The following is a 19,694-nucleotide window of genomic DNA, read 5'->3' as shown; positions in this document are numbered from 1 at the left end:
CCCTTATAATTCACTTAATTTTGCAGTAGAATACCATATGGGGACAGTTCTTCTAGGTCCCAGCTAATGATCGGACTGTGGCCAAAAGTGTGAGGATTTGTAACATTTATATTTTTAACTCTAGCTAGACCAACTGAAGATAATGTTTTTTTACCAAACATGCAGTAAATCTTACCAATATCCCACAGCACTGAGTTCCACAAGTTTGATATGTTAAAGTATTTCTTTTTACACATTGTATTTAAACTGCCAAAGTGAACATATTTTGTAGACTTCAGCTTCTTAAACTCTGACAGATTTCTTAGTCTGTGACATGTTCTGACTACAGGGGAGCTTTTTCACCGTCCTCTTATTCAGTTGTTATCTTCCATTTGACAGTGTCATCAGTGTACTGTATTAATTTGTAAGAGAGGCATCAATGACTAGTTTAGACCATAAATTTTGAATAGGGGAATGTTTTGAATCTTTTCACAAGAGTAATTTGCAGATTAATTTGCCATGTTGTTGTTTGAACATGTGAGTATGAAATTAGGTTTCTAAAATATCAATTTAAAATGGTTATTTAAACTAACATAAGGGCAACCACAGAGCTTTGAAGTGATGATGCAAGTCCAGCAACACTGTCAGCTGGCATTTTCTACTAGGTTTCACTGGCAGGGAGAGTACTTTCCCGGCAACAGAAAGCACTGCGGGTTTTCTCTGACTGAAATCTATTTTAAGATTTCAGACAATGAAAGAATCCTGTTTTTTTTTATATGAAGTTCAGTTGGCCCCTTGTTTCTAGCATTCTGAAGTTCTCAACAGGGAACTCTAATGCCTTTTGCATAAGTGCTTTGTATGTAGGAAATCTCAACTTCCAGTGTCAAGGGTTTAATCAGATTTCTGGCCCATAACTCACGGCGTAAGAAAAGGTAATTTGTAGCTTCTTTATGGATAAAGGAAATTTATCTGCATTTCCCTGCTCAGTCTCTGAAAGTATGAAATGTACAAACTGCTGCTGCCCAGCAGTGACTGAGCCAGGAAGGTGTCATCTTAGAAATGTCAGTTACAACTGGTGTTTCTTGACCCTCCTGCAGCAGGTAGACCTCTTACTGAGAAGTGATACCACTCCACACTGGCAGCTTGGGGCCCTGACTAGAGGCCTAGAAACCAGCTTCCAACCTGCTTTCAGAGAAGTAAGGAGTGCTGCAGATTTCTGATTTGTGCTAAGAAAATAAATGGAATTCACTTGCCTTGCACCATCATTTCTACATTGAGCAGTTGCAACGTAACACTCAAGTTGTGCCTTAAGAATGAAGCGGTAGGAGAAGAGAAACTTGCATACAGTCTTTTCTATTTTTATGAGATTGTCCTGAACTCTAGCAAGTGAGGGCATGTGAATGTCTGAAATAGTTGGGCCGAAGTATGAATATAAATGTTTCTAAATAGTGTTTTCCAAGTTTTCCAGGGGATGTCGGCAGGTCTTCATTCTGAGAATCACTTACATGTAAAGTTTCAGAGTAACAGCCGTGTTAGTCTGTATTCGCAAAAAGAAAAGGAGTACTTGTGGCACCTTAGAGACTAACCAATTTATTTGAGCATGAGCTTTCGTGAGCTACAGCTCAAAGCTCATGCTCAAATAAATTGGTTAGTCTCCAAGGTGCCACAAGTACTCCTTTTCTTTTTACATGTAAAGAAGATGCCCTGTTAGCCCATTATAGCACTGCTGTGTTAGTATTTGAGCTGCCACGTCAATGTGGGTGTCTCTGGAGAGTGAAAAGGGCAAACTACCCTGCTTGTAATAAGACTGCAGACCTGGAGTTGCTCACTGTGCGTTTGGTTTGTTGATTTGAATGGATTACTAAGGAATAATCTAGTAGCTCTGGTTGTGAGCTGGTGCTTGCCAGTCATCCCTGGCTGTATCTCTTTCCCTTCCTCCCCCCCATGACAGATGTAAACTAATACCTGTCCCTGACCTTGTGAGGCTTCTGATCTGTTCAGAATAGTAGCTGGCACAAAACATGGCATCATTTGTTGTTACAAACTATTTTTATTCACAAGTCAGAAAATAAGACAAAAGTATTTCCAAGCAGAACATTTAAACGAAATGGTAATGTATTTATTTTGGCTGCTCTGAATTTTTTCTGGCACCCTGATAACTTCTGCAATGAGGAAGAGCTCTCTGTTTCTTATCTTGAACAAGACTCTCCTTTTTCTAGTTCCAAATGTTAAGTAATACACTCCCGCTTCTGAATGTTTGTTACTGGCTCCGTCTAACCACAAAAGCAGAGGCAGTCTTTGGGACAGCAAGAGATCCTGCTGGAGAGCAGTTAGATGTGGGTCATGGAGCTTAATTTTTAAAAAATCCCTGGCTCCTAAATCCATTTTGTAAGGTCCCAATGTTGTGGTTGAAACAGAGGTGTAGCATTTTTAATGCAGCTTTAGTATTGCATGCCACTAGGGTGGCCAAACTGGCCACAACTTGAGGAACAAGTAAATAAAATGAGCTGCTTGGAGTAAACAGTTTTTCTAAGCTGCATGTTAAGCCTGTACCAGATAAAACTGAGAAGGAGGAAGGAGCAACGTACACACAGTGACAACATAGTCTTATGACTGCTAGCACAATAAGCTATCTGCCAGGATCTTACAAGTCTGATACAAACAGCATGACTGGTGGGGTGGGGGGGTTAACAAGGGAATTTGTTAGATTCATTTGTCTAGGTTTCTTGCAATTATCTTGCGTTAATTAAAATATTAAGACTATTTTTAGTTTAAAAGTAAGGCTGAACAAGATTTAAGGTCTAGCTTTTGCTAACATCTTGAAACATAAGTTTGTTAATAAATAGACGATTTGGCTTTGCTTTTAAAGCAATGCTGCAGATTTAAAATTTTTTACACTAGATTTGAACAAACCAGTTTCTCAAATACAAAGGAAAGCATAGGTAATTTACACACACATCTTAAACATCCATAGGTTCCCCTTCATACTGAAGGACTAACATACAGCCTTGTACCAGCTTTAAACATTTTTTCTAATTTGAATCCTCTAACTTTATGCAACCCAGTCTCACTTGGGGTATGTTTACCCAGCGGCTGAGAGGGGGCTTCCCAGGGCAGGCCACCAGACATGCGCTTGCTCTGCGCGAGCTCGTGCGCTTACCAGAGTTTTGTGGCATGGTAGCGCAGGCAGCAGTTTGGGCTGGCTGCCTGAATCCAAGCCTGCCTGTCGCTTCGGGGGCATGCTGGGCGGCTAATCTGAGCCACCACCCCTGCCGCCGCGCCCACGCTATTGGTTGTGCACTCGCTCGAGCAGAACGTGCATGCACCCATCTATCCACACCGACACTCCAAGCTGCTGTGTAGCCATATGCTTACATCCTTCCTCAAACCTATTTTCTTCTGACTGCTCCACTACTGATTGCTACTCCAGTGTCATCTGCTCCCAGCTGACAGCTTAAAAAAGCCCCAAGCTCCATAATATCTCAACACCACAACAAATAAGCAAGGAATACACAAGGCAATCATTGGTTTGCTTCCCTTGCTTCCCCCAGCAGCTGTCTTCCCTTCCCTGCATGTGTGAGAGATATAATCCCCTAATAAAAACTTTGTACATTTTGAGTTAAGATTGCTGGATTACAGGTCCCAAGAAGGCAGGTATTAAGAAGTTAAGTTATTCAACCACCCATCTGTACTCCACTCCACTCAGAGTTCTTCTTGATGTCGTCTACACCACAGCACAATCCACATAACCCCACCCTCATCCTGATCAGCAAGCAGCCACCCTTGAACTCCGACTGTCTTTATTGGTTTGTGTATTTCAGTGATTAATATAGGGTTGGTACCTTGTATGTAGTTCTGTGTGTGGTTTTGAAATGGCATGTGTAAGGAAATGAGGAACGTCGGCAGACTGCACATGGTTGCTGGGACTCCAGAGAGCCGGGCTAGTCAAATGGGAATATGGGGGAGGGATGCGGGTGGCAAGCTGGGATGTGGTGAGTGAACAGAGCTTTCAGTGGGTGGCGTGAGGAGAGCTGCACTGAGCTTTGGGAGATGATGTTTCATAGCAGAAATGTGCAGACGCCTGGGGGAGAAGAGGCTTGTGTGCAGGAAGAGGCGGTCTGATGTCTCAGCTCGGAGGGGTCAGCGGATGAACTGCTCACCCAGTGCGGCTGCCTCAGCTCCCTGGCACGCAGAAGCAGCAGCGCAATGGGGAGCCATTGGTGCACAGGGCAGATGCTTGTCTCTCCCTGTGTGTGAGACCAGTTGTGATTGTGAGAGAGAAGTTTGCAGGAACTGTGGTTATTTAGCTGGAGGAAAGCAAAGAAATGGGAGGAAAAGCAGGAATTCTCCCTGGAATGCCATACACCAACAGTTGTTTCTCATGTGTGTGTTTTTTGTTTTGTTTTGTTTTTAAATTCAGCGTATTTCTGTGCTCATTAGTGAGTATACTCCTGGGGGTGGGGGGTGGGGAACCAATGTATTTTTAACTGGCTGGCTTATCCGTGTGACTTGAGCCTTCTATAGTAATTGTTGGTAGCTGCAGGGCAGAGGTTGTTATCTACAGGCTCCCGAGTTACTGAACTTGGCCCACTAGCTGCTTATACTTCTACCAGATGTTTCAAGCTGTTCAGACCGAGACACCTCTTTCTTTAGAGGAGAGCTGAAAAAGAAAACGCCCCCCCCCCCATCCTCTGTTTCCCCACGCAAACACCAAGCCAGAAACAGATTATGTTGTTGTACATTATTAACTAGGATACCACTGGTTATAGTGGAGAATCTGAGGTAACTAAGGGAGGTAGGAAGTTTAGATGTGAGATCTACAGCAGATGGGACACATGGGCTGTTTCGGTTTATGATAGAGAGCACATCCCCCAAAGGGCTATGCTGGGGCTTTGCAGTATGATTTTTGTTGCTAATATGTACAGAAAAGACCGTTTAAGTGCGTTTTGTCTGGCTGGAGTACTGATCCCTTAAACAGTCAGTAACTTTAGCAGGCTTATCAACTGCAGAATATTCTACAGACTTTTTCTGCAGACATTGCATGTGGCAAGGGAAAGCCCTCAGCTCAGTATGGAGAAGGAAGGCCTTTAATATTGTTTTTGTTTCTTAATGGGAAGGTTTTCACCCCACCCTGTGTGCTCTGTATGCACTCTCCACAAACTCTCATGAAGGTTAGAAAACCCTAACTACCACAGGGGGAGTTTTGTTCAAAAACTCCCCCCAAAAAACCTAGCTTGCCACTAGCACTTCCTGTTTTTCTCTCACACTCAGATCCTCTGTCCCCACAACAGAAAGTGCTAATGTAATAACTCCATCTTGACTGTAAATGGGGCTGCTAATTTCACACCACAGCATGGTGTCCATTTGCCAGATAGGTCTGCCGTACTCTTCTGCAATGGCATCTTGGCATTTTAGTCTGGTAGAATACCGGGACTTGCTGGCAAAGTGACTGAACTCTGTGTACTGTAACTTATATGTAGGCTTGGCAGAATTCAGTTTGTATTTGTTGATAATTTTGACAGACATCGATGTTTTTAAGCATTTTTTTTAAAATTATCAATTTACATGTTCAGTTGTGCAACATTATGGGTTTTAAGCATTTTTTTCAACGGTTACAATTTACTTTTTTATAGTTGCAGGAAATTCTGGGGTGGGGGGGAGATAATTATTTAATGACCTTGAGGTTCAAAAAGTTAAAGCTGTATAAATGTTAAAACACAAATTGTCCACATCACATGTCAAAGTATACAAAGTAAATATCCTTAAATCAAACGCCTAATCATTTCTCATGCAGCATTTTTCTTACTTGGCCTATCTGTAAATTTTGATTATCATTAATGGACATATTTTTTCTTTGGTTTGTGTGTACAGTGAAATCATCCATTGACATTTACTAATAAAAATCAAATCCTTCCAAGCCTGTATATGAGAATAAGAGCACGTTGTTACATTCACTGCAGAAATATAGTGACGTTGATCTTTTGTTATTGTGTTTACTTCCATGTTTTAACAATGATGTCTGATTCTTCTAGCTTAATTAAGAAACGTAAATAGGTTATTGGTGAGCTGATGGCCTGGTAGCAGTGCAACTTGCTGCCGTGCAGGAAGGTGAGGTGGGAGTGAATCTCAATGCGTCTCCCAGGATCAGTGCCTCACTCTCTATAGGGCTGTATGTGCTTCAGAGGCAGCTAGCTTAGCCCCTGGAAAGAGACTTCCTATCTAGTGTCCCCATCTAGGCATTGCACAGAGCAACCCTGAGTAGTTTGGAGATCCAGCCTTCAGCCAGAAGAAAGGGTTGCTGTGATGCAGGTAGTTCTGGGACAGAGAGAGGTGGGAGGCTACTTCTGCCACCAAAAATGTATTTATTTCCTTCCTTTCTACAAAAAGATCTAGACATGTACCCTTGTGAAGCACCCGGCAGAAGGAATGGCACCAAAGGCTCAATGCATACCATTCTAGTCACTTCATCAGCAACATATTCTTCAAGAAAACATGAAAAGTGAGGCCTATTTGATCTATTGTAGGAAAAGGAAAACCCCTCTGTGACAGAAGATCGTTTTTTCTGGGTAATTGCAGTGGCTCAGTCTAAATATTGTAAAAACCTGAACTCAGGCACAAAAAGTCCATGGAGGCAAAAGCCTTGGGAGAGACTCTTGTGAAATCTTTTCTCCTTCCTTTCTAGGATAAAGATAAAGTTTCTCTAACCAAGACTCCAAAGTTGGACCGGAGTGATGGTGGCAAAGAGGTGAAAGAGAGAGCTACAAAACGGAAGTTGCCTTTCACTGTTGGAACAAATGGAGATCAAAAAGACTCGGATACAGGTAAGGGAAAATATGAGCACCACACCACCTAAATGTGGACTCTGGGGCTGGGGAAATGGTGAGTGCATTTCACCCTAGCAAAAACTGTCCTTAGGTGACTGTATGGTTTTTCCTGTACTATTTAAACCTCCATGGGAACATTGTGCTGTGTTCAGTCTTATATCAAGGGTGGAATGGAGTAAGATCAGTTCTGATCTTAGTAATAAATTTAATTTAATCAAACAAAAGGATTTTTAAAAACACACTTCTTCCTGTGGCTGGTTAGTGATCAATCCTATTCAACTGCTAGTTAAACCAGTTCATCAACTGAGACTTAGACTGGTGGGGAAGAAGTACTGAGTCTCTCAGTCGGAATTTGTTAAATACCGGGAGAAATCTATTTGATAATACATTGGTGTGTGTCTATATCATAAATCTGAAGGATAATATGCATGTGCACGCATGTCTACACACACTTAACTGTAGTTTGACTTTAACACTTTTGATACAGGACCATCCTGTCTTAAAGCTGAAAAGGTCATTCAGGTGGCCTTGCTTATTTGTACTGTCGAATGTAAAACTGGTTGAAAGAGCATAAATAAATGACACTAGATCGAGTTGGGGGTGGAGAAGTGATTCCTTCAGCCGGGCAATTTTCGCCCCCGTTTTATGTAACATTTTTATCGGTGGTCTAGAAGAAGAGATTAGCTTGCTACTTTATTTGCAAGTAATACGAAATTGGGAGATGTGACAAGAAACATTGAGAATGGAGAAAATAGTACAAAGGGATATAAAGAACTTAGAAATATAAGCAGGAAATAAAATGATTCGGTCTGTAAAAATACCTGTTAGTGCATTTGGGGAAAATAATCCAAATGATGCGTGGCAGTGTGGGCAAGTAGTCAGGCTAGCAGGGGGAATTATGGATCACAGAGTGGCTATGAGGCTGCAATGTATGGTGGAAAGCAAAGCCAATATCGCTTTTGGCTGCCCATGCGTAAGACATGCCATCACAGATCATACCGCACTGGTGGAACGTCGTGTACACTCTGCACTTGAAATACCATGTACAGTTCTAGTCACGTCAGCATCAGAAATCAGTAAAAACCGTGGAAGGAGATCAGAGAAAAGCAGCAAAAATTATTAACATTAAAAGCTAACCCAGTATAATTCAGATGGATGACTAAGAAGTCTGAGGTGAGGCAAGTCGACAAGCGACTGAAAGGCAAAATCACCTCAGAGGGAGAGGAGATTAAGATAGTCCAAGGGTCACTATAGAGTTAAGAAGATGAAATGGGTAAAGGGAGTAGCAGGGAAACTTCCTTAACAGTGATGTCTACTAGACTGTGGGTTAAACTCCAAGGAAAGGGATGAAAGCCCTGTTGTCTGAGTTATTTAAGACCAGATTGCACAAGGCCCCTGCTTGTACCATAACAGGTACTAGGAGGGGTTTTCCATTTCCATTTTCTCTAACTCCTTACATGTAATTGAACTGTAAGACTAATCTTATACATCACAAGGTCCTGGGGTTCTAATAAGCAGGAGGATACAGCTCGACCTCTGTACAATGTGATTCGGCCCTTTTGCATTTATTTTTCCCAAGTTAAATATAACGGTCAGAGTCTGATATGACAAGGTATAGTCTGTGTCACATGGTCAGTATACTGAGTTATTGACTGATTTTGTTTGGATTAAAAGTTTGTAAGGCTGGTTTTAAAACATACCCAAGGATTGTCTGAGCCAAGTTGCTAGCACAGTTTTGTCAGTTGGTTAATAAATAATGTTTGGTTTGCTTGGGGATAGAGTCGAATTTCTGTGAATTTCATTGTGCTGAATGGCAGTTTCTTCTGTTGCCGAACTCCCTGTCTTGAGAGACAGTTTCCAAAACTTAGTTTATCTTGTTAAAGTGTAACTCAAATTGATTGCCATTTCTAGGTATGAATCGTCATTTTTGCATTCTTGGCATATTGATGAGTAAATACATCATGGAATGAATATGTGATAGAGGTCACAGTAAATTGAAAGAGAGAGGGCAGCCCCTGGTCACTTGAGAACAGATTGTGTTACTGCTCTGAAAAGGTGTGATCTTGACTCATTTTCAAAGCTAAGCAGTTTGCATTCTGGATAGTACTTGGCTTGGTGACCATCTGATTAGTCCCAGTGTCCTAGGCTATGTCTGACTTGAATGAGTTTAGGAGTCTCTGACCAGTGTGGCCAGGGCTACTGAGGGGAAAAGAGTTAAGCCTGGTGTTGGAACCTTCACTGCTGCCTTTTAACATTTAAATTCTCAACCAAACAATGTATTTGCAGGGAAAGGGGAGTCATAAGTTCATTGTAGGCTATTTCAAGGATAAAGTGATCATAACAATTATTAAAATGTCATTGTGAAGCTCTGCATTAATTTTCCAATGGTGTCGAGGGGTAATTGTCTCAGTTTACAAGACAAGGCTATTTTTTGGAGTGCTCCAAACTCCTCTTGGGATGTGAAAAAGCAGCTTGGCTCTTTCTATCTCATCCATCAACATCCTGCCTAGGTTCTGCAGCCAGCCTGTAATCTGAGCAGAAGACAAGCGGATGAGGGAGGTTTGATGGCCCTGCTGTCAGCAGCATCGCCACGCAAGATTCTTCCCTAACCCCATTTTCTTGCTGTCTTCAAAATGCTATTGAGCAGCAGCCGCCAGGGCTAGTTGGAGGCCACTTGCCTACCCTGTCTTGCAGCTCCTCCCTGCTGCCAGCAACCTTTGACTCCACCCTTTTGCAGTCATGAGACTGACGCCTCCTCAGAACACACCTTCTCCTACAGAGTTGGTCCTTGGCAAAGAGGGTGAGAAATGTCAAGTTTCGCTCCTCGTCATGTCTCATCTGGGGCGCTGCTGACACACACAGCAAAATGGCCACCTTGTGTCAGTCAGGAAGTGGAACGGGCTGCAAAATGGTAATTCAGTCTCACAACAGTGCGTTTAAATGACACCCTTCATATACTGAGAAAGTGTGGGTGAGTTTCTAACAACCTGTCTGAGAGACAAGGAGAGGAAGTGACTCAGTCACTGGCTGGGGGCAGGGAGGTTCAGGTAGATGGTGCAGTGCGAGTAAGATGCTTAGCAAGAACATGCTGTGTTTTTTCTTTACTCAAAGAATCAGACATTTCAAATGGAAAAGGTTTGTTGTCTTGTCATTCTCCTTCCCCCACCACCTCTGCCATTGGGGAATTGCACTCTGCTGCACGGTTTGAGTCTTGTCCCATTTTAGGGTCTGACTTTCAGTAGATTAGTAGCAACATATTTGTGTGTGTGTACCATGTTGCCCACTTAGCTTATGCATTCCCAGATGAGTGCCCCCAAATCTCCAATTTATACACGTGTGGCGAGAGAGACACTTATCTAATCACACACATCTGGCAATGTCCACTCAAATGCTGGCTAGCAAGTCACTGAAAGTCTTTGATGTCTCAGACAATGGGTCTTGCACCGCACACTCAACATCCATCAGCCATTCTCACTGTTTCTCTCTGGAAGGATTCTGCTTGTCTGAATACTCTATGGGAGGAGAAGGAAGGGTTTTTTTTCCAACTTTGATTTCAGCTATTGTGAGAAGTAGGATTGCAACGTGTCAGTTAACCAAATCAGTCACACAGTTGACCTCAGTTCATTGACATAATGCAGCCCAGTTTGTTGGAGTTCAGTACCTATTGTTCTGGGTGTTTTTGAGGATGTTTTTGTTTGTGTTTCATGGCTATGGTGTGAAATTCAGCCCTAAATATATGGGAACTGAAATTGAGGGCAAGTCTTTCTCTCCTCCTGCTGCTGATGGGGCATTTCTCTCTCTCAAAGTTGAAATAGAAAATGGTGACCCTGTTGCATGGATTTGTAGTGATATTTACTGTTTGAGCTCTGTCTTTTTTGCCACTGTGTGTCTGATGGTATCTTCTCAAATACTTCTATTTCAGCTTTGCTATGTAAAGTAACTACTGTGCATGTTGTTTGGAAGTAGGTGTGAATAATAGCCATTGTTTGTTCAGATCTCTGTTTTATCTTCTAAATTGAAGGTGACTTTGAACTACAGTTGGTGCCTCAGTGCTGATCGGTAGCAGCCATTATTAGGTATTGTTGCATAGGTGTTTTCTGTGTTTGCCTGCCCTTGTATCCCTGTGCAGGGTGTGAGCTACTTAGCAGGTGTTCCAGTCTTTTAGGAGTGGCACTTAGGCTGTGTCTACACTGCGTTTTGTTGGTAAAACTTTAGTCAGTTGGGGTGTGACCAACAAAACTTTTGTCGATAAAAAGCGCCAGTGTGGACAGTGCTTTGTCTGCGGGAGACACTCTCCCACTGTCAGAGCTGTCACCCTCTCGTTGGGGATGGTTTTATTTTGTCAGCAGGCTCTCTCCTGCCAACAAAGAGCAACTACGCTATGTACCTTACAATGGCTCAGCTGTGTGGCCGCTGTAAGGTGCACAGTGTAGACATAGCCTAAGTGAAGACCTATTCTTTTCTTTTCCTCTCCTTTCCTGTTTGTTTTCTCTGTGTCCATGTCCTCCTCCCTTCAGCCCTGATCTTGCTACCTTTTCCCCTTCCCTAGTCGATTTCCAAACCACCTATTCTCTGTCCATTAAATTGCAACAAACTTTTTAGCTGCCACCAGAGCAACTTCCCTCATCTTGAGCAAGTGAGTCCATTTGCTGGGGAGACATCTGTGCTGATCCTTGAATCATATTGCAGTGGGTGCTGTTGAAGCTGAGCAGATCACATGCACTTCCTCCTACCCTCCTCCTTGCAGCCTACTCCTTGAGTTTGTTTGGAAGCATGTAATGCTTGTAGAGTGCTGATGTATTCAGAAAGAGAGCAAGCAAGCAGTTTCATTCTTGAACTGTCTTATTTGCAACCCACCCCGCAGTGTGACATTACTCTGCCTTGATTCAGAACCAAGCACTCAGAATACCACACAGAGGGTTTTGTCACTTACTTAAACATTCTTGGCAGGGTGTATGGAAGATATTACTTGCAAACATTGTTTTCAAGTGTATAGTTTTGGAACAGTAGGGCCAGTGTTAAACCTTTCTAAATTATCTGTTTCAAAATGGCTCCTAGAGCAATAATCCTGGTTCCAGGATCCCGTGCAGTTAATCAAGTATATTGCCTTTATGTATGTTTTAAAACAACAATAGAACAAACTTAGCCATGCGCCTAAAGCTCATGAAACATGTATGTTACAAACTCTACACGAGACTCTTGTCTAAACTGCCCCCATACCCAAAAGTTGTCTAAAGAACCTATGTTTTTCAGTTTACATGCAAATATAGCTAGTATAGCCAAGGCAGCGTGGAAAGAGGCCAAGAGAATAAAACCAACCTTTCACCCATTAATGCCAAATCTTGCAGTTTGGAGCACCTCTTCATTGTGCTGAAAACAGGGGTTTTGGCGTTTTCCAAACAGATTTGCTAACTTTAACTTCACAAAGCATAGGAGAGTCTCGGAGAGGCTACGAAAAGAGGGGCAGGAGAGGAAGGCAGTATATTGAAGGCCGAAATAGCCGTAATGTGAAACCAGCTGAGTGGTGAGGTTGAGAGAGGTGGGGGCAGCAATTGAGACTTACAGAAATGAAATTCTTGGCTGTACTCTGCCTGAGGCCCATGTGTGGTTTTGCAATAAACTGCTACCTGAGTCATGGAGCTGACTCAAAGGCACCAGACTCTTAATTACTGAGCTGTATGCTTTCCGTATTCCTGTGTATTCATATTGTATATGTAGCAAAGCAAGTAAGAAGTGCAGTGTATTATCCCCACTCTACAAATGCTGGGTACTGGATTGGTATTGCTGCGAACAGTTGCTTTGAAATGCACAGCTCAGAGTGGAAAACTCCTTAAATTAGGTTTTACTGAAAACAATTTGATTTAACTTGGAGATTTAAGGCTGTTGCACTTGAGACCATGGCTTCTGGCAGTTGGAAGGTGCAGCTGTAGTTTCCAGATCCTGGATCATCAGGGGGTATATTTTAATAAAACCTTCAGACTACTCTGGTTTCATTCCAGCCCCCAGAGCAGCCTAGGTCGGAACACAGCATAGAAGCTGTGATCAAAATTGGCAGTGTCTGAAGTAACATTAGGTATCCAGAGCTACTTATTGGTGTAGCAATAAGCCCCATTCTTGAAATCCACAAGGGTGAGGTGGGGATTATACTAAGTCTAAAAAAAATTTCATGTTTTACCTCCTGTGCAAGTTGATCATTTTCTCTTGGTCTGAAGTTTTGCTGGGTCTGAGGACAATTGCTCAGGGCAAGTCTAAACTTTTTTCCTACCCCCATTTAGTTTCGCCGCTCTCCTCTGGCTCGTTCAGAATCTGTAGAAGCAAGGTTCTTTTATACATGTGTGAGATGCTGATCAAGTCATAGTAGTCAGAAGAGATCAAAATGGACTTTGCAAGTTCAGCCTGTTTACAGAGTCTGCTGTTGCTGAAAGATGTCTGGAGCTTGGTAACCAAGTATAAACTAAAAATACAGGGACAATACAGCATACACACAGTGTGGTCTTATGCCTACTACATATCCCTTTGATTTTATTGCAGTGTGTATTGCTTCTTCACTGTTGAAAACAGTAACAGATTAAACTAATGTAAAATCACACCTCCAACAGTATTTTAACAGCAGCTTTTTGTAGTAAAAAGTCCCCCAAACACTTGAGAAATTCCATTGTAAAGAGAAAAATAGCAGTTCCAGTTTTTAAAAAATCCATTTAATAACGTAGATTTTCACTTCTTTGGTATCTATAACACAGGGAATTCAGAATGCTTCACAAATAATAACTAGCCTCACAACACCCCTGAGGTAAATTATGGGACGTATGGATGGGCCACTTCTGAGATACAATGCTGCATCTGTTTACCAGCACAGAGCAACACTTCACAGCTGCTTGAGATGGGAAGGAAAGAAGAATCCCACATTTAATGGAAACTGCAGAGGGAATCTTCAGCAGGCAGAATGTAATTTAAAACCAGTGTGTGGTAATCTGAAACCTGCTGCCCTTAGATCCATCAGTCCAGAATTGATCATTAACCTGCCTCTTCACCTGTCAGTCTAGCAGCAGTGGCTAATGACAGAGCAGTATCTGCTGGTGCCTTTTAAACCTCTGTTTTTCCATTTCAACCACAGTCTGTGCTCTGCCTCAAACACAAGCTCTACTTGGGCTGTAAAAGGGAATGAATGATGCATGGTTTAGTAGCAATGAGACTTCAGTCATGAGACCCCTCAGCATTGCTTAATCATTGCAGTGGAAACAGAGTTAACACTAATATCACTGCACACACAGGTTCAGCCCTGCTGTAATGACTGTGTCTGTGTGAGGGAGGTGGTGGTAATTAAATCACAGAAGAACCTGGGGCCCTCCACCAAAATAAAACCCTCTGGTGTGTACACAGGGGAAAAGACAGTCTCTGCCCTAAAGAGCTAGCATTCTAAAGACAGGCCAGACACAGACATTAAACAAACAAGAAATAAGCAATTTGTCAAAAGTAAAGAACTTGTAAGTTACAGTTATTGCCAACTCCCACAATATTTGGTGGTGTTCTTCTTACAGCCCCTGCTCCTGGAGTCAGGTGATCGTGTGAGAATATCAGCTTTTATTTAAAAAAAAGAAGAGGTTTCTGACTTCATGGTTATGGAGAGAAGTTTGAAAATGTGACCCAGGAGGATCCTAAAGATTCAGAAACAAGAAGGCAAACCACAAAAATCCCATTTTTCTGTTTTGTTTTGTTTTTTAATTGAATGACTTTGAGGCCTTGAATCATGATTTTTAAGCTCTTTTTGGGGTTGGTGATGCTGCATTCCCTCACCCACCTCCCCTCTGTCCAGCTATCCTAGTCAACCTCTTGCACTGCCCTTGATCATGCAGAGTGCCCTGCTCCACCCTGCACTTCCCTACTGCCACAGGGAAACACTCAGCTTCACTAAGGGAAGACAGGCAAAATGTCTGGCCTTGACTGTCAGGCCATTTGTCAGCTCCCTGTGGAGAGGTTGTCCTATGCTCATCCCCCATCCCAGTGTCTGACACTGGCAGCAGCTCCCAGCCAATTCCCCCTTCCCCCCCCGCTGGTGGATTTTTGGGGAGGGGCGTGAGCATCCCATGCTCATTCTTAGGGCCCTTGATTATTTCTTTCTCCCCCTCCCCTTACAAAGGAGTGGGGTTCCGAGTGCTTGGGGCCACGTTCCCAGCTGTGGTGGATAATTCCTTCAGCATGTTTGTTAGGAAGCAGCCTTGTCTCCTAAGAGCCCCTCTGTGTGTCAGTTTTTCTGGTAAAAGCACTACAAAGCAACACTAGACTACAGAACTTCCTCCCTTGGGTGCTTGGGGGCTCTGGAGTCTAGTGCTGCTTTGCCTGTGGTTGCAAAGAATTTGGGGTGAATTTAAACACCCAGATCTTTTAGATTTTGAGGGCTTGTCTGAGAGAAGAAAGCCAAATCCAGTCAGCTTTACCCACGTGAGGAGTCTCGCTGTAGGGCATGGGGTTAGCATGAGTAAAGTCAGCAGGCGTTGGCCTCGGAGCTTTGAAAGCTGCTACTGTTTTTCAGCCTCATTCGTATTACTGCTTAAACATGCTGTGTGAGTCTAATTATGGGTTGGAAATGCTGGATGAATCAGATGACCTAAACCATCTACTCCTCCCCCGCCCCCACCCCACCCCCCCACCCCCGGAATACATGCATTGCTGAGTTGCCTAACTGGCTGCTGATGTTTAGAAATACCTCCCATGGGAACAGCCTTGTTACTCACAAGTGGCTAAGCTGGCTAGGGAATCCGTGAGAAGCAAATTGCTGGCTCATTCAGAAATGCATCTATGTGTGAAGCTGTTACATGTATGCATTTCTGCTGCTGGCTTCAGTGCGATACATGCGGCTGGGCGACTGAGGGGCTGTGCTGCATAGGCCCTTTCCTAACTAAAATAGTCCAGAACCTGTCCTCACCTAGCAACCAGCGAGAGAGTGACTGTCAGAGCTTCTTCATTTCTAGCTGGGCCCCATAATGGTAGCACAGTGTAGTTAGACTGGCAAACACCATTGCTCAGATCCCATTTAAATGCGTATTTAAATATATGTAGCTGGTGAGAGAGTGCTGTGAGCCTCTGTGAACCAAAAATCTGTCCCTGATGGCTGGCTCCTTGATGTAAGAACTCTCATCAGCTGTATCCACAGGCTGTCCTGCCTCTAGCTTCCCAGGTAGGGAGAAGGAGCGTGGGCTGTACATCATGTGGAGCTTCTGTCCAGCGTCTCCTCACTGTTCTTCAGCATAAACAAGAAGTCTGGAAGCTGGACTATCGGTAACTTTCAATTATTACTGTTTAACATCAAGGGCTGTGTTTTTACATTCGCTGCTTACTCAGGGGTCCAGTAAATGGCCACCTTTGCTGAGATGTCTTTTCACACTTCTGGTTGAAGGGTGTCTCCTTCGTTTAAACCAGACCTGCGGATTATCCTGATATTTGAACTGTGTCTAGTCTAGGGGGTAGCGTTAAACCCTCTTAGCTGAGTTATGCCTTTTAAAGATAACGAAAATATTGGGGCCTGGCCCTATAGATCCACTGACATCCATGGGCCTGACAGAAAGCATAATGATTTGCAGGTCAGGCTTTTGGTTTGGAAGGTCATTTGACTTTGTAACATATCAGAGTTCATGTAGTGCTCTTCAGAGCAATAATTTACCAGTACTCCACTTTCTTGCAGCACAATTTCAGTCTAGGACACCTTTCAGTTTAGCGCATGTGGGAATTAATTCCCACTGATGGCCTGTGTCTCTCTCCTAGGTTAGGTAGTAATCACCGATCGCTCCGATTTATTTTCTAGGGGCAGAGGGGAGTGACCTTTTTCTCTCTGTCATTCTCTTGGAACAGGCTGCTGCATTTTTTCCCCCTCTCATTTTCTTCCACTGTTTCCGTTTTGGCATGAGCTTCCTTGGCTGATCAGCCAGACGTCCATCTCCATCCACGGGATCCTGCAATCCATTTGCATTGTTGGCTATGCAGCGTATGCATAAAATTCCATGCAACCAAAATCAGTCTCTTGTTGTAGACTCCTCGGTAATGTGACTTTCTCCTTTTGGTCCCACTCCTATTCCTTTCGCTGTACTTGTCCTGCTTTCAGGTCTGTGCAGCCTGCTCATTTTTTTTACTCTTTCATTGCAACAACACATTCTCCTGACTTTCAGCCCACCCTCCTTGTGCTGCCCCTTGTCTGTCTGGCTGTATGTTTGTGCTGCTTCCCCTTTTGAGCTGCCAGGATACGGAACCTGCTGGTGTCCTCCCTGCTCTGAAATCTCTGAGCTGCCTTATGTCTTGCCATGTGCACGTTGTCCTTAGATTCCGATCCTGTCCTGTCCACAGAGGTGTGGGTTCCTGTGTCGTCTGCTGCCCCTTCTTCTGCTCACTGGCCATCCTCCGGTAAAACCGCCCCTTCCTCTCTCATTTGAACTGACGCGCCAATGCATTAAAACATTTTATGTGCTGCAGCCTCCCTGGTAAAAATGAGTCACTTCATGCATGCTGTGCTGCAGACAAGAAAAGCAGAGACTTGTGCTTTCTTCAGGGGCATAATACATTCTCCATTGCTGTCTATACCATTCTGATTTATTCTTATTGATCCTTTGTTTGGCTGCATGTTTGGGGAATACACTGTTGAAAATCCTGAGCTTTAACAGAGCCAACAGTCAGTTTCCCACACAGTGTGGAAAAGTTCATCTTATGCATTACTTGTTGGGCAGTGGTACCACCTTATATGCTTGTGTTGTCATGTCTAAGCAGTTCAGACAGACGCTGGTGTGTTACAGGGAGCCACATGTTTCTAGGGAATGGGGTGCTGTGCTGCTAAACTGCAGCAGTCTGCCAGTGCAGCTCTGGGTTGGAGTTCTCTTAACCACTAACTGTCAGGCTTCTCAGAATGTACTGAAAAAAATTGTACAGGATTTTTCGCTGGCGTTGCCTTTCTTCCTTCTCCCACCCCTCCTTTTTTCCTCCCACCTCGGCTAAGGCCTGTGCTTCAACCCGTATTGTGCTAAGCCTACATGCAGAGCTAAACCGACAGCTGAATCTTGAATGCCTCCACAAGAAACAGCATGTGCTGTGGGACCTCTGGATAGCCACCTACAGCCTTCCAGCAGGAAAGAATTTGTACTCTAAATTAATGCACTGTGTGCATGTGTGTTGTATGACCTGGAATCTAATCTGGGCACAAGAACCGCCTATGGGCAAATGGGCGAATCCTTTTGTTGTCCTAGAAATGCACTCATGCTCTAGTCTTTCACCTAGAGTTCCCAGATACACATTTTTCGTTTTGCTGAAGAAGTTAAAAGTAATTCCCTACCTATATTCTGCAGGCATAGCTGTATTCAGGTTCTGAATTCTTCCCGTGTCTGTGTCTAGCTCCCATTAATGTCAGTGTGAGTTCAGTGTCTGCACCAGAAGAACAGAAACCTTGAATTAAACAAAATAGCAAAACAGAAGTTTTGTTCTAGAGTCATAGAAAGTTAAAGCAAGCAGCAAATGAGCTTCTTCAAACGTAGGTGAATGGAAGGTGGGATTTGGCTGAATGTTTCACTATTAGTGGGGTAGCAGTTTTAATTACGAACGTCTTTCTCTCTCTCTAAGTGGTGGGTTTTTAAGTTGGTCTTATTGCAATTCCTCTGTAAATTAGATTTTGTATTAATGATAAGCATTAGGATTATTAGTGCCACCACTTCCTTTCTTGTTTTCTGCACTCCAGTGTACATGCTCTGCATCAGCTCGTGCTTCCTTCACGTCTGGAAAACAAACTGAAACATGTCTGGATCTTTAAGGTTGTGAAAGAGGATGGTAGCATTGGTGCAATCGCATCTGAAAGGGCTTACTTTCCAAGCACTCCCCTGCGAAGGCATGTTAGTGTAACATAATCTTCCTCCTTGTTTACTGCAATAGATGCCAAATGCAAGTCTTGCTCTTCATTCACTGAACATTACTATAAAGATTTACAAAATAACATTTCCCCAAGTGATAGAGGCATTTACAGAAACTACTGTAGAGTGAAATTATGAGTAAAGGTTTACTGTATCTGGAGCAGTTAAATAAAAACCACAGTTGTAGCCCTGTTATGTCTGGATAGGTCTGGAGCAGGAAGGCCAGTCCAAAGCCTCTGTCCATTGCTTCATTTATCACTATGGTAAACTGAACTTTTTAAAGTCAAACTTTCTTGCTTAGATTCAGAATTTGAAACCAAACTGCAAGAGGGTAAGAAGCACATCCTGTATCCTTTCTAATCAGCTTTCCCCTCCTCCATTTCTGTTCTTCCTGTTTACATATTTGGTTTCAGGCCACCCTATGGGTCTCACTTCTGCACTCAGTTCAGTTTGCCAAAACTCTTCTGGGCAGCAGCAAATAGGCTTAACCCTTTGGCTCAAAGCAATGGGGATGTCTGATGAGAGAGGCTGATGTATGTTGTGCATTGTTTTCGGTGGCAGTAGCTTCTGGCTGTGAAGAGGTTAAATGCCCAGGCTAAAAAGAACTTTAATGTGTGTAATGGCACTTTCATTTTGCTTGTCAGTTGAAGTCAGTGCGTTTGAACAGTGTGAGGATTTAGTTCTGCATTTACACTAGATTTCAGTGTATTTAAATTCTTAATAATTTGCATTTCAAATAAGCAATCCAGGCAGCTAGTTAAAAACCTGTATCTTGTAAAAACTATGTTTCTGAACAGTGCTTTCTTCTGACAACCACATTTACGATATCATTCCAGGTTAGTCTAGCTGTCTTTGGGAGATGTACCTTTGAAGTCTTCTGTGCTGTATTCATTCTTGCTTCATGGTACGTTTGCCTTGGCTGGGTACAGCAACCAGATAGATTGTAAACTGCCCTCTTGCCTACACTGGGAAAGCGTGTCAGCATGATTCTGCAATGGCAGTGAGAGTGAAA

General features: G+C 43.2%; 1 protein-coding gene across 8 annotated transcripts in view; it reads left to right on the top strand.

Annotated features, from left to right (window-relative positions):
- ANKRD11 (ankyrin repeat domain 11) overlaps nt 1–19,694 on the top strand; it is a 232,036-nt gene that overhangs the window by 177,226 nt on the left and 35,116 nt on the right. For 7 of the 8 annotated variants that reach the window (XR_012154550.2, XM_073308239.2, XM_073308240.2 and 4 more), the window contains one exon: nt 6,662–6,800. Coding sequence is in view for 7 of the 8 variants with exons in the window: in XM_073308239.2 (XP_073164340.1) it covers nt 6,662–6,800 (139 nt within the window). In the remaining variant the exon portion in view is untranslated. Of the gene's footprint in view, nt 1–6,366; nt 6,546–6,661; nt 6,801–19,694 lie in introns of all 8 variants that reach the window. The other variant, XM_073308241.2, reaches the window with a different exon arrangement.

The sequence above is a fragment of the Lepidochelys kempii genome, chromosome 12 (assembly GCF_965140285.1).
Source record: "Lepidochelys kempii isolate rLepKem1 chromosome 12, rLepKem1.hap1, whole genome shotgun sequence".
In the NCBI taxonomy this organism is placed as follows: Eukaryota; Metazoa; Chordata; order Testudines; family Cheloniidae; genus Lepidochelys; species Lepidochelys kempii.
This window is presented reverse-complemented; position numbering and strand designations above follow the sequence as displayed.